Here is a 13,841-nt window from a genome sequence, read left to right on the forward strand (position 1 = left end):
CCCATCCATATGCCTTCTAAATGTTGCAATTGTACTAACCTCCACCAATTCCCCTGGCAGCTCATTCCATACACGTACCACCTCTGTATGAAAAGTTACACCTTAGGGCTCTTTTATAACTTTCACCTCTCACCCTAAAGCTATGCCCTCTAGTTCTGGACTCCCTCACCCCAGGGAAGACACTTTGTCTGTTTATCCTGTCTATGCTCCTCATGATTTTATAAACCTCTATAAGGTCACCCCTCAGCCTCTGACGCTCCAGGGAAAACAGTCGCAGCCTATTCAACCTCTCCCTCCAGCTCAAATCCTCTAACCCAGGCGACATCCTTTTTCTGAACCTTTTCAAGTTTCACAACATCTTTCCGATACCATCAGAGAATTGCACACGATATTCCAAAAGTGACCTAACTAATATAGGGAGGCTAAGTGAAATGAGTCATTGTGAGTAACGACCAATTCACTATTGGTGATGGAGAAAGGCAAAGAAAAGTCTTAAGTAGAGCTGCAAAACTACAAGAAAGGCAACTTCAGTCAAATGACAATGGATCTAGCCAATCGCTTACGGGTCAAACTATAACAAAACAAAGGGTAACCTTGAAGGAGGAGATTTTCAGATCAAGGCTAGGTACATACCATCAGAAGGGATAGGTGAGGAAATGCCAGGACTCCTTGCATGGCAGGGGTGATTAAGAGCACAGTGAAGCAAAGGAAAAAAGAAGTACAATGTTGGTTTGCTGAATCTTTCAGGCAAGAACTAACCAAATACAATGCTTTGAGAGAAGGATAAGACTGAGGAAGAGAGCACTTGAATACAGAATGGCACCTGAAGTAAAAAGGAACACAAAAACCTTTTGTTGCTGTGTATATGATAAGCAGGCAATAAGCATGTTCTGGGTGCCTTTAAGAACAAAACAGGGAACTTATGCTGAGAGAAGCAAGGCAAAGCTAGAACGCTTAATAAAGTACTTTGCAGGAACTTTGGTGCTGACTGAGGAAGATGATCCCAACAAAATATTCATAGAAGTGGAGTTGGTAGAGATAATCAATAAACTGAAGATTGATGAGCAGGATATATTGGAAGTGTGAGTTATGCTAGAGAAGATAAGCAACTTAATCTGGATAGTTTGCATCCCAGATACTAAAGTGGGAAGGGAGCTAAATAAAAGGATTGTCATAATCTCCTGTGGATAATACAGACCAGGTTAGGATAGCAGATTTCTTTTCCTAAAAGGACGTGAGTGAACTAGACAACTGTTTACTACTATTGATGATGGTTTCATTGTAACCATTATTGAGGTCAGCTTGTTCATTCACTTTTCAATTCTAGATATAAATTACATCTATTGCCATGGTGGGATTTGAACCTATGTCCTCAAAGCAATAACCTAGGCCTCTGGATTACTAATTCAGTGATATTATCACTATGCCACTGTCATCCCTCAAAAGACTGAGATAATCTAATTGAATTTTTTGATGAAGTAACAGAAAGGGCTGATGAAGAGAATGTAGTGATGCTGTCTTGATGGAGTACCTTCTAATTATTGCAAACCTTTTACAGCCTTCTGGACTCAACACTGAGTTCAACAATCTTACACATGAATGCTGCCCCATTTCTTTTGGTCATTTGCCAGTTTTAATCTTGTTTCTCTTGCTTTTATTTTCAGACAGAGCCTTTGGCTCAACAGAAACGAATTCTGTTTCTTTTTTAAACTATGACCATTACCATTCTCTTTGACTTTTGCTCCATGATATCTTTATCTTTCAATCTCCTCGCCATCTTTTATACCACATCTCACCTATTGTTCTTTCTCCATTTGTCCTCTTTCAATGAAAAGTAAACCTATAATATTACTTAGAAGGATAATAATTTACTTAACACATTAACTCTGTTTCTCTCTCCATAGACGCTACCAGACCTGTTGAATTTCTCTAGCATTTTATGTCAGATTTCCAGCATTCGTAGTATTTTGTTTAAATGTAAGTAGAAGGTGGATTTTAATCAGAGAAGTATGAATTGATGCATTTTGGCAGAAAGGATAGGGAGAGGCAAATAGATTCAATTACATGTTCTAAAGACTGGACAGGGACTGAGGGACCAGAGTAAAATTGCATTGATTGTTGAAAGTGGTAGGACATGCTGAAAGGATTAGAGCTGAAAATGTGTTGCTGGAAAAGCGCAGCAGGTCAGGCAGCATCCAAGGAGCAGGAGAATCGACGTATCCGGCATGAGCCCTTCTTCAGGAATCCTTCTTCAGGAATCATTCTTGTAGAAGGGCTCATGCCCAAAACGTTGATTCTCCTGCTCCTTGGATGTTGCCTGACCTGCTGCGCTTTTCCAGCAACACATTTTCAGCTCTGATCTCCAGCATCTGCAGACCTCACTTTCTCCTGAAAGAAGGATTACCAAACTTAATTGGATCTTGGAGTTTATCAATAGAAATACTGAGTAGAAAATCAGGCAAGTAACTGAATATTGATCAAGCTCTGGTGAGGTCACAAATAGAGAAACACAATCGGTTCTGGTCACTGCACTTCAGCAAAAATGTGGCAGTCCTTGAAAGGCTCCACAAGAGTGTTACTGGAACGGTTCCAAAGATAAGGGATTTTAACTGCTATACGTTATGGAAGGAACTACTGCGGCTTTCCATGAAACAAAGCAAGTTGAGGTTAGATTAAATAGAAATGTACAAGATTATGACAAGTTTAGCTCAGGTAGACAAGAAATATTTTCCATTAGTAATTGCAACAAGGAACACAAGACATTGATTGAAGGTTTGATAAAAAGATGAGAGGAGAATGTGAGGAGGAACTTTTGTTTTTCAACATGTGGTAATGATTTGGAAGCCCCTGCTTCAATGACAATGGTAGAAATGGCGATAATTATTAATTTCAGACTGAAACTAAATGGGCATTCAAGGAAAATAAATCTGACAAATGACAGGATAGGCTGGAGGAATGGGACTAACAGGATTGTTCTCGTAAACCAGTATAGGATCAATAGATGATAAAGTCACAGAGCCATAAATGGAAACAGATCCTTTGGTCCAACTAGTCCATGTCAAACATAATCCCAAACTAAACTAGTCCCACTTGCCTGCTCCTGGCCCATATCCTCCAAACCTTTCCTTTATAAACTTCTATCAGGTCATCTCTTAACCTCCTACACTCCAGTGAAAAAAGTCTCAGCCTCTCCAGTCTTTCTCTATAGCTCAAACTTTCCATACCCAGCAATATCCAAGTAAAGCACCACTGAACCCTATTTGGCTTCGTACTAAACCTTCCTATAACAGGGTAACCAGAACTGGACACAGTATTCCAAAAGAGGCCTCACCAATATCGTGTAAAACCTCAACATGACCTTACAACTTCTATACTCAAAGGACTGAGCAATGAAGGCAAGCTTGCCAAAAGCTTTTTTAATTACCCTGTCTACATATAATGCAAACCTTAAAGAATTATGTGCCTGCACCCTAGGTCTCTCTATTCTACAACACTACCCTAGGTCCGACCATTAATTGTATATGCCTAACCTTATTTGTTAAACCAAAATGCAATGCCTCGCATACATTCAGATTGAACTCCATCTGCCATTTTTCAGCCTGTTGACCTATTTGATCTAGATCCTTTTGTAATCATAGAAAACCTTCTTTACTGCCTACTATGCCACCAATTTTGGTGTGGTCCCAAACTTACTGAACATGCCTTCTATATTCTCATCAAAATTATTTACATAAATAAGAGGACGCAGAACCAATCTCTGTGGGACATATTGGTGACAGGTCTCCACTCCAAAGAACAACCCTCCACCATCACTCTCTGACTCCTGTTGTTAAGTCAATAATGCACCAATTGGTAAGCTCATCCTGAATCCCATATTCCTAACCTTACTAATGTACTTTGTACACTAATGTTCTAGATGAAGGAACTGAGGCCATTCTGACTATGTTTGCAGATGATACAAAGATAGGTAGAGCAAGAGGCAGTATTGAGGAGAGACTGCAGAAAGATTCAGACAGGTAAGCAGAGTGGGCAAAGAAGTGGCAAGTGGAGTACAATGTGTGAAAGTGTGAGGTCATGCACTTTTGTAGGAAGAATAGAGGCAAGGATGATTTTATATATGGGGAGAAAATTCAGAAATCTGAAGTGCAAATGGACTTGGGAGTTCCAGTTCAGGATTCTCTCAAGGTAAACTTGCTCTGGTCAGACCACATTTAGAGTATTGTGAGCAATTTTGGGCTCCATACCTTAGGAAGGATGTACTGGCCCGGAGCATGTTCAGAGGAGGTTCACAAGAATGGTCCGAGGAATGAGAAGCTTAACATATGAGGAATGCTTGATGACTCTTGAGGTCCATACTTGATGGAGTGTGGAAGGATGAGAGGTGATCTAATTGAAACTTACAAAATATCGAATGGCCTGGACAGAGAGGACATTGGGAAGATGTTTCCATTGGAAGGAGAGACTACGACCCAAGGGCGCAGCCTTAGAGGAAAGGGAAGACCGTTTAAAATGGAGATAAAGAGAAACCTCTTCAACCAGAAAATGGTAAATCTATGGAATTCATTCCCACAGAAAGCTGTGGAGGCCAGGTCATTGAGCATATTTAAAACAGAGATAGATACTTGATTGTCAAGTTGATCAATGATTATGGATAGAAAGCAGGCAAATGGGTTTGAAAAACTTATCAGCCATGTTTGAATGGCAGAGCAGATGCCTAATTTCTGCTCCTGTGTCTTATAGTCTAATTAGTCTACCACGTGGAACCTTGTTTAAGGCTTTACTAAAAGCCAAATAAACAATGTCTGCTGCTATGTAATCACCAATCTTATTGGTAACTTCCTGAAAAAACTCAATTCAGTTTGTCAAACATGATTTTCCTCACACAAAACTGTGGTGACTATCCCTATTCAATTTTGGTCTCCCTAAATGTCCACAAATCCCATCTTTTGTAATCACCTCCAACAATTTACCCATAACTGAAGCCAGACTTATAAATCTATAGCTCTCCGGTTTCTCCTTCCAACCTTTCTTAAACAAAGGCACATTCGCCAAACTCCAGCCATCAAGCACCTCATACATGGTAATAGATGACACAAATATTTCTGCAAGGGGTCTCACAATTTCCTCCCTTGCTTCCCACAATGTGCTGGGATACATAGATCAGATCCCAGAGATTTGTCCACTTTTATATTCTCTATGATCTACCAAACATCCTCATCTGTAATCTGAACTGTTTTTAAAACATCCAAGTTTATTCCTCTATATTCTCAAGACTCAATTTCTTTCTCCGCAGTAAAAACTGACGTGAAATATTCATTTTAGTATCTTTCCCACCTTCTAGGAGCCAACACAAAGATGATCTCCTTGACCTTTAAGAGGCCCTACTCTCTAGTTACCCGCTTGCTGTGGTCAAATGGTCTCTTTCTGTGCTGATACAACTGTATGGCTTTGGCTCTTGGGATCAGACCAGTGTTAAATAATTGTATTCTAGGAATGTAGCACAGCATGAGTACTTAAAAAAGTACTTGGATGAGCATTTTAAGTGTAATAACATACAAGGCTAAGGTCTACTGCAGGAAAGTGGAGATGGTGTAGGTAGGTGTATATTTTTGGCAGGACAGATTTGATGGGCGGAAGGTCCTCTTCTGTACTGTGTGATTCTATAGTCATGAGAAGGATGGAATCAGGATAGAATTTCTTGCTCTGTGGCTATCTTGATTCTTGATCATCAGTTATCAAGTTGCTAACTTGGCATTTGATGTTTATCCGAGGCATGCCAGTGGCTTCCTATACGTTCACAGTTTGTACAAGAATGCTGAACATATTTGAGGCAATACCACAGAGACATCTGTGATCATGGGTGATTTAGAAACAGGATGGGTGTTTACCAAATCACATTTCTAACATTTCATCAGTCTTTCCATCTAACTAACTAACCTGATTCTTCAATATTTCTAATGATGAAATATTCCACTCATGAAACCTCGCTAGAGTTTTTAATCAGTGTATCTCTTCACTTTCTCTGATATTATCAACATGTCTTACTTCTCAGTTCTAAAAAGAGGTTTCAATGTAAACTTATCCATTCCCTCACAGAAACTGCCAGCTTGCTGTGCTCTTCCGGCCTTTCCATTTTTCCGATTTACTTTGCCTCTTGCAGATGACACAAAAATAAGTGAAGGGACAGTTAGTGCTGAGGGAGTGGGAGGCTGCAGAAGTACCTAGACATGGCAGGCAAGTGGGCAAAGAAGTGGCGGTAGGAATACAATGTGGCAAAGTATAAGGTTATGCACTGTGGTAGGAAAAATAAAGGTGTACATTATTTTCTAAATGGAAAAAGGCTTCAGAAATCTGAAGTATAAAGGGATTTGGGAGTACTTGTTCAGGGTTCTCTGAAGGTTAACATGCAAGTTCAGTTGGCCATTAGGAAGGCAAATGCAATGTCAGCATTCATTTCAACAAGGCGAGATTACAAGAGCACAGTTGCACTGCTGTAGCTGTATAAAGCTCTGGTCAGAATGCATTTGGAATATTGAGAGTAGTTTTGGGCCCCATATCGAAGGGAAGACATGCCGGTGTTGAAGGGAGTCGAGAGGAGGTTTACAAGAACGATCTTGGGGATGAACGGGTTGTCATATGAGAAGTGGTTAAGGACTCTGAGTCTGTTCTCAATGGAGTTTAGAAGGTTAAGAGGAGGATGTGATTGAAACTTACAGAATACTGAGAGGCCTGGATAGAGTTCATAAAATATAGGAGCAGAATTAGGCCATTCGGCCTATCATGTCTGCTCCACCATTCGATCATGGCTGATATTCTCCTCACCCCCATTTTTCTGCCTTCCCTCCATATCCCTTCAACCCATTACCAATTAAAAATCTGACTAACTCCTCCTTAAATTTACTCACTATTCCAGCATCTACCGTACACTGGGGAAACGAATTCCACAGATTCACCACACTTTGGGAGAAGTAGTTTATCCTCAACTATGCTTTAAATTTGCTATACCTTATCCTAAAACTATGACCTCTCATCCTAGATTGCCCCACAATAGGAAGCATCCACTCTACGTCTATTTAATCCAAACCTTTTATCATCTTGAATACCTCAATTTGATCTCCCCCCACATTCTTCTAAATTCCAGAGAGTAAAGGCCTAAACTGTTCAATCTCTCTTCATACGATAAACCCCTCATCTCTGGGATCAATCTCATGAACTTCCTCTGAATTGTCTCCAATGCAACTACATCTTTCCTCAAATAAGGGGACCAAACCAGTGTACAATACTCCAGGTGCAGTCTCACCAATACCTTACATAGTTGCAACAATACTTTGTCTTACATTCTATTCCTTTAGTTATAAAAGCCAACATCCCATTCGCTTTCTTTATTATCTGTTGTACTCATGTTAGTTTTGTGCGACTCATGAATGAGTACTCTTTGTGCACAAGCACCCCGAAGTCTCTCCCTATTAAGATAATAGGTCGTCTTCCCATTTCTTTTGACCCGAATGAATGACCTTGCACTTATCCATGTTAAACTCCGACTGCCATATTTTGTCTCCAAACGTATCTATATCCAAAGTTTGTGAGAAGATTTGTAGCTCGGGCGCTTGTTGTTGTGGTTCTGTTCGCCGAGCTGGGAATTTGTGTTGCAGACATTTCATCCCCTGTCTAGGGGACATCCTCAGTGCTTGGGAGCCTCCTGTGAAGCACTTCTGTGATGTTTCCTCTGGCATTTGTAGTGATTTGTATCTGCCACTTCCGGTTGTCAGTCCAGCTGTCCGCTGCAGTGGCCAGTATATTGGGTCCAGGTCAATGTGCTTATTGATTGAATCTGTGGATGAATGCCACGCCTCTAGGAATTCCCTGGCTGTTCTCTGTTTGGCTTGTCCTATAATAGTAGTGTTGTCCCAGTCGAACTCATGTTGCTTGTCATCTGAGTGTGTGGCTACTAAGGATAGCTGGTCGTGTCATTTCGTGGCTAGTTGGTGTTCATGGATGCGGTCATTAGCTGTCTTCCTGTTTGTCCTATGTAGTGTTTTGTGCAACCTTTGCATAGGATTTTGTACACTACATTGGTTTTGCTCATGCTGGGTATCGGGTCCTAGGGTATCATGCTCGGCGTATCTATATCCATTTGTAAGGTTTTTATTTCCTCATTGCAATTTACAGTCCCGCCTATTTTTGTGTTGTCTGCAAATTTGGCTGTAGAGCCTTCTCTGTCCCTGTATCCAGGCCATTAATGTAGATTGTAAATAACTGGCGTCCAAGGATTGGACCCTGTGGCACCATTAGTTACATCCTGGCATCTAGAAAAAAACATTTATCCCGACTTTCTGTCTTCTGTCCATCAGCCAGTCATCTATCCAGGCTAATAAGTTTCTCAAACCCATTCTCTTACCTTCTCCCTGTCGCCCTTGATCCAACCTTGTGAATTAACAAAAGTGGTATCTTATCAAATGTCTTCCAGAAGTCCAGATAAATTACACCTGCAACATCCTCATTATCCACTTTGCTTGTTACAGCTTTGAAGAACTCTACCAAATTAGTCAAACAGGATACTGGTGATTGAAAGTCATTATGGTCTCAGACGGCCATATGCTGCTCTCTATGATTTGGATATGGAGAAAATATTTCCACTAGTTGGAAAGACAAAGACCCAAGAGCATAGCCTCAGGGTGAAGGAATGACCCTTTAGAACTGATGTGAGGCAGAATTTGTTCAGTCAGAGGGTGGTGAATCTGTAAAACCCACTGGCACAGAAGGGTGTGGAGGCTAAGTCATTAACTGTATTTATGACTGAGATAAATACGTTCTTTATTAGTAGGAGGATCAAGGGCTACAGGGAGACGGTAAGAGAATGAGTTTGAGAAACATATCAACCATGATTGAATGTAGAACAGACTTAATGAATTGAATGGTCTAAATCTTCCCCTTTATATTATGGTCTTTAAATGTGTGAAAGCATTTTTCGCAGGTTACATAATGGTGACAATACATCAATAAGTTGCAATATAAAGAATTCTGAGGGTTGTACAAAAACTAAAGGAGTGAAAGAACATTGTGGCAAGAAAAATGAGGAATTGAAAGACGATCACTTTGTATCAGCACCCTTATTAACATCATTCTGATACTTAGCCATAATCTTAATAGCTCAGCACTTTAACTAAAGTGACATATTGAGGAACATTAGTCTCAATTTTAAACCAAACTACATTTTTCCTAACTTGGATGTGCCTGTGTTGGACTGGAATGGACAAAGTTATAGTCCAACAGGTTTATTTGGAAGCACTAGCTTTCAGAGTGCCACTCCTTCATCAGGTGGTTGTGGAGAGTAAGATCATGCTCACAGAATGCATAGCGAAAAGAGTCCAGTGTCAAGGGATTGTGATACAATAAACAATCTTAGATTAAAACTGTCATCTTTTGTAATGGGATATGCTGGTTTCTGTTCTATGATATGTAAATCTCAGAACTTCTTTTAAATTACATTCTGAAGATAGCTCAGGTTTCGGCCTTGGACCTTCGGATGACCATCCTCCAAAGTGGACATCGGGACAAGCAATAACACAGAGTGGCTGAGCAGAAGGTGACAGCAAACTTCGGTATCCTTGGCCTCAATCAGGACCTTGGATTCACGTCATACTACAGGTGGTCCCACTGCAAGAAATAAACAGGCACACACACACTCCTACATACCCTCACACCCACGCAGACCCTCTCTCTCATATGCACACATACAACCCCCCTGCAGGCCACGCACTCACACAGACACACACCCTCTCACACACCCCATCACACACACACACACTGTCACACTCACATGCATACTTATTCTGTCGCTCCTATATGCACACACATATTTGCTTATGGGGTGAATTTGTATTTGCAGAATTACATTTTATTTTGCTCAAAAACTGCATGAATCCATGTAAATCTCAGCAAAACTATACAGAGGGTTTGACTGACATACCAGTTGGACACAGACAGACTTCGCACTTATTGGTTATAAATCTGAGCTCTCTTGAGAATGTAATTTAGAGTCACAGTCATAGAGATGTACAGCATGGAAACAGAACCTTCGGTTCAACCTGTCCATACCGACCAGATATCCCAACCCAATCTAGTCCCACCTGCCAGCACCGGCCCATTTCCCTCCAAACCCTTCCTATTCATATAGCCATCCATATGCCTCTTAAATGTTGCAATTGTACCAGCCTCCACCACATCCTCTGGCAGCTCATTCCATACACGTACCAACCTCTGTGTGAAAAAGTTACCCCTTAGGTCTCTTTAATATCTTCCCCTCTCACCCTAAACCTATGCCCTCTAGTTCTGGATTCCCTGACCAGAGGGAAAAGACTTTGTCAATTTATCCTATCCATGCCCCTCATAATTTTGTAAACCTCTTTCAGGCCACCCCTCAGCCTCCGACACTCCAGGAAAAAGAGCCCCAGCCTATTCAGCCTCTCCCTACAGCTGAAATCCTCTAACCCTGGCAGCATCCTTGTAAATCTTTTCTGAACCCTTTCAAGTTTCACAACATCTTTCTAATAGGAAGGAGAACAGAATTCCACACAATATTCCAACAGTGGCCGAACCAATGTCCTGTACAGCCGCAACATGACCTCCCAATTCCTGTACTCAATACTCTGACCAATAAAGGAAAGCATATCAAACGCCTTCTTCACTATCCTATCTACCTGCAACTCCACTTTCAAGGAACTATGAACCTGCACTCCAAGGTCTCTTTGTTCAGCAACACTCCCTAGGACCTTACCATTAAGTGTATAAATCCTGCTAAGATTTGCTTTCCCAAAATAGCACCTCGCATTTATCTGAATTAAACTCCATCTGCCACTTCTCAGCCCACTGGCCCATCTGGTCGAGATCCTGTTGCAATCTGAGGTAACCCTCTTCCTGTCCACTGCACCTCCAATTTTGGTGTCATCTGCAAATTTACTAACTGTACCTCTTATGCTCACATCCAAATCATTTATGTAAATGACAAAAAGTAGAGGATCCAGTACCGATTCTTGTGACAGTCCACTAGTCACAGGCCTCCAGTCTGAAAAACAACCCTCCATCACCACCCTCTGTCTTCTACCATTTAGTCAGTTCTGTATCCAACTGGCTCGTTCTCCCTATATTCCATGAGACCTAACCTTGCTAATCAGTCTCCCATGGGGAACCTTGTTGAACGCCTTACTGAAGTCCATATAGGTCACATCTACTGCTCTGCCCTCATCAATCTTCTTTGTTACTTCTTCAAAAAACTCAGTCAAGTTTGTGAGACAGGATTTCCCACGTACAAAGCCACGTTGACTATCCCTAATCAATCCTTGCCTTTCCCAATACATGTACATCCTGTCCCTTTTAAAAGAAGCTCTGGGATTTACATATCAAAGAACAGAAAACAACATATCCCATTATAAAAGATGACAGTTTTAATCTAAAATTGTTTTTGATATCACATCTCCATGGCACTGGACTCCTTTGGCTATAAACTCTGTGAGCACGATCTTATTGTCCACAACCACTTGATGAGGGAGCAGCACTCTGAAAGCTAGTGCTTCCAAATAAACTAGTTGGACTATAACCAGGTATTGTGAAATTTTTAATTACATTTTTCCTGACCAACATGTCACTTATTATTCATTAGATATGATTTACAATTGTATACATACCTGTAAACCCATAATGTAGACCAAGGTTTTGTTTGTTATGGAAAACCTGCCCAGGATTTGCACCACTTGAACACTTGGAATGGAGAAGTAGAATGGCACAAACAGAGCAAAGATGGGACCCAGACTATGAAGAAGGAAGAAAAAGAACCACATTAATTTTACTTTTCATTCGTATAATGTTGTCATCACTGCCCATCCTTGATTAACCTTGGGAAGATGACCGTGAGCTATCTCTTCAGGAGAGGTTAATTTCAACAATTAATTAAAAGGTTTGCCACAATGACAACAGACTTCCTTCTCTAAAGGATATTTGTGATTGAAAGGCATTATGGTCTCAGAGGGCCATATGCTGCTTTCTATTAAACAATGGCTGAGTTTAACCTGACAGCAACCAGGACTCAGGCAAGGACCTGGGTTAAGGAGGTAGGACTCCTTTGCAACATCAGCTGGTATGGGAATTGAATTCACGATGTTGGCATTACTCTGCACTGCAAATCAGCCATGCAGCCAACTGGATGGAGCATCAAACAGTGACATGTTGAGCTGAATGCTGTGTTTCTATGCTGTACATTCTATGTCAGACCTTGGTTTCTTCAATAAACTTATGCCAACTTAAATTATTGCTAGGTTTATTGAGAAAGAAAGTGCAAATCAAAAGGCTAACCATATTCACCAAGCCTAATATAAAACATAGATCTAATAACTGGGTTAAGTCATTCAACCCTTCAGCATTTCCTATAGCAACAGTTAAGAGAATAAACTTGATTTTTAGGAGAAAATTCTTTAACCAGAAAGAGGTAAATAGTATAGATACATTTAAGAGGAAGATTGGTAAGCAAATGAGGAAAGGTATCAAAGGGAAAGTTGACAGGGTGAGATGTAGAAGGGTAGAGGAGTCTAATGTGAAGCATAAAAACCAGCATGGAATTGTTGAACTAAATAGCCTGTTTCAGTGCTACAATATTCTATGTCAAGGTTTTGTGATCTTACCCTGTCAATGTTAGCAAATGCTATGTCTTATCATCTATGTTTCTTCTGTGTCTAAGCATTTAGTGTCTAATCATAATGCTTACACCTTCAGAGTTTTCTCTATATATTTTAACTATCTGAATTTACCATATTATTCAGATTTTAAAAAAGACCGTGTTTTGTAATGTAAGTTTATGTACTGAAGCATGTTCCTTGCACAAAGTTGCAGTGTCGGCCCAAATGAAAAAAGACGACAATTGTCGCAGCCATTTTTGTGTTTCATCAGAATATCATGTTTATCTTCTTGCATGTGCAAAGAAAATGTGCAATTTCAATTTCATCGAACCATACTGCAATGGAGGACCTTTACTCCATCTCCATATCCAATTAGTCCATTTTCCTCTGTCTTTCACCACACCTCACAAACCTTTTCACCATCTAGTATTTATCCGTCTCTCTTGACAGCTATTACTAAATATTGCCTTTCACACAAAGCATTTCAGATCACAACAATAATTGGGCAACACTGTCTGACTCATTAGGCTTAAGATTTTTTGAATTAAGAGAGAGGAGTCTCAGATTCCATCAACTGTATTTGAACACAGGTTTTACAAGTGAAAGAAGTGTTTCAACTCAAACTACTTTAAATTTTTTTGTTTATATTTCTGAAGTGCTGTGATAAAAAAAAGACAATATTGAAACACTCAATCTGCTAGTTGATTTATACTTCAGGGCAACCTAATGCCACTCTCCTCATGTCAAAAAGTACCAGCCATGACTCACGAGATTGTTAAGTCATGAGTTCAAATCTATGCCAGAAAGTTGAGGACAAAATGCAGAACTGAGTGAGTGCTGCCTTGCTGAAGTTTGCTGACTTGCAGATTAAATTGAAACCCTCTAAGTGAGTACAAAAGAATCTGTGGTCACCATTTCATAGAAGAACAGGGGAACTCTCCCCAGAGTCTTGGCCAACATTAATCCCTCAATCAACGTCATTCAACACAGCTTACCTAGTCATCAACACATGGAGGGATTTTGCTTTGTGCAAAATGGTTGTTGGACAACCACTAGTACAGCAACGTCAGTGCATCAAAAACTTCACTGGCTAAAAAGCAGTCCTGAGAATCCTTAAGTCAGGAAAGCTTCTGGAGAATAGCAAGTTCATTTTATCATTGAAAAATTGATGAT

At 40.4% G+C, this 13,841-nt stretch overlaps 1 protein-coding gene across 1 annotated transcript in view; it reads right to left on the reverse strand.

Annotated features, from left to right (window-relative positions):
- The window catches only part of ubac2 (UBA domain containing 2), a 266,984-nt gene that overhangs the window by 98,961 nt on the left and 154,182 nt on the right, over positions 1–13,841 (reverse strand). Inside the window, exon 5 of the mRNA XM_060825853.1 lies at positions 11,685–11,808. Coding sequence (XP_060681836.1) covers positions 11,685–11,808 — 124 coding nt within the window. The remainder of the gene's footprint in view (positions 1–11,684; positions 11,809–13,841) is intronic.

Source organism: Hemiscyllium ocellatum, chromosome 6 (genome assembly GCF_020745735.1).
Source record: "Hemiscyllium ocellatum isolate sHemOce1 chromosome 6, sHemOce1.pat.X.cur, whole genome shotgun sequence".
NCBI classification, from domain to species: domain Eukaryota; kingdom Metazoa; phylum Chordata; class Chondrichthyes; order Orectolobiformes; family Hemiscylliidae; genus Hemiscyllium; species Hemiscyllium ocellatum.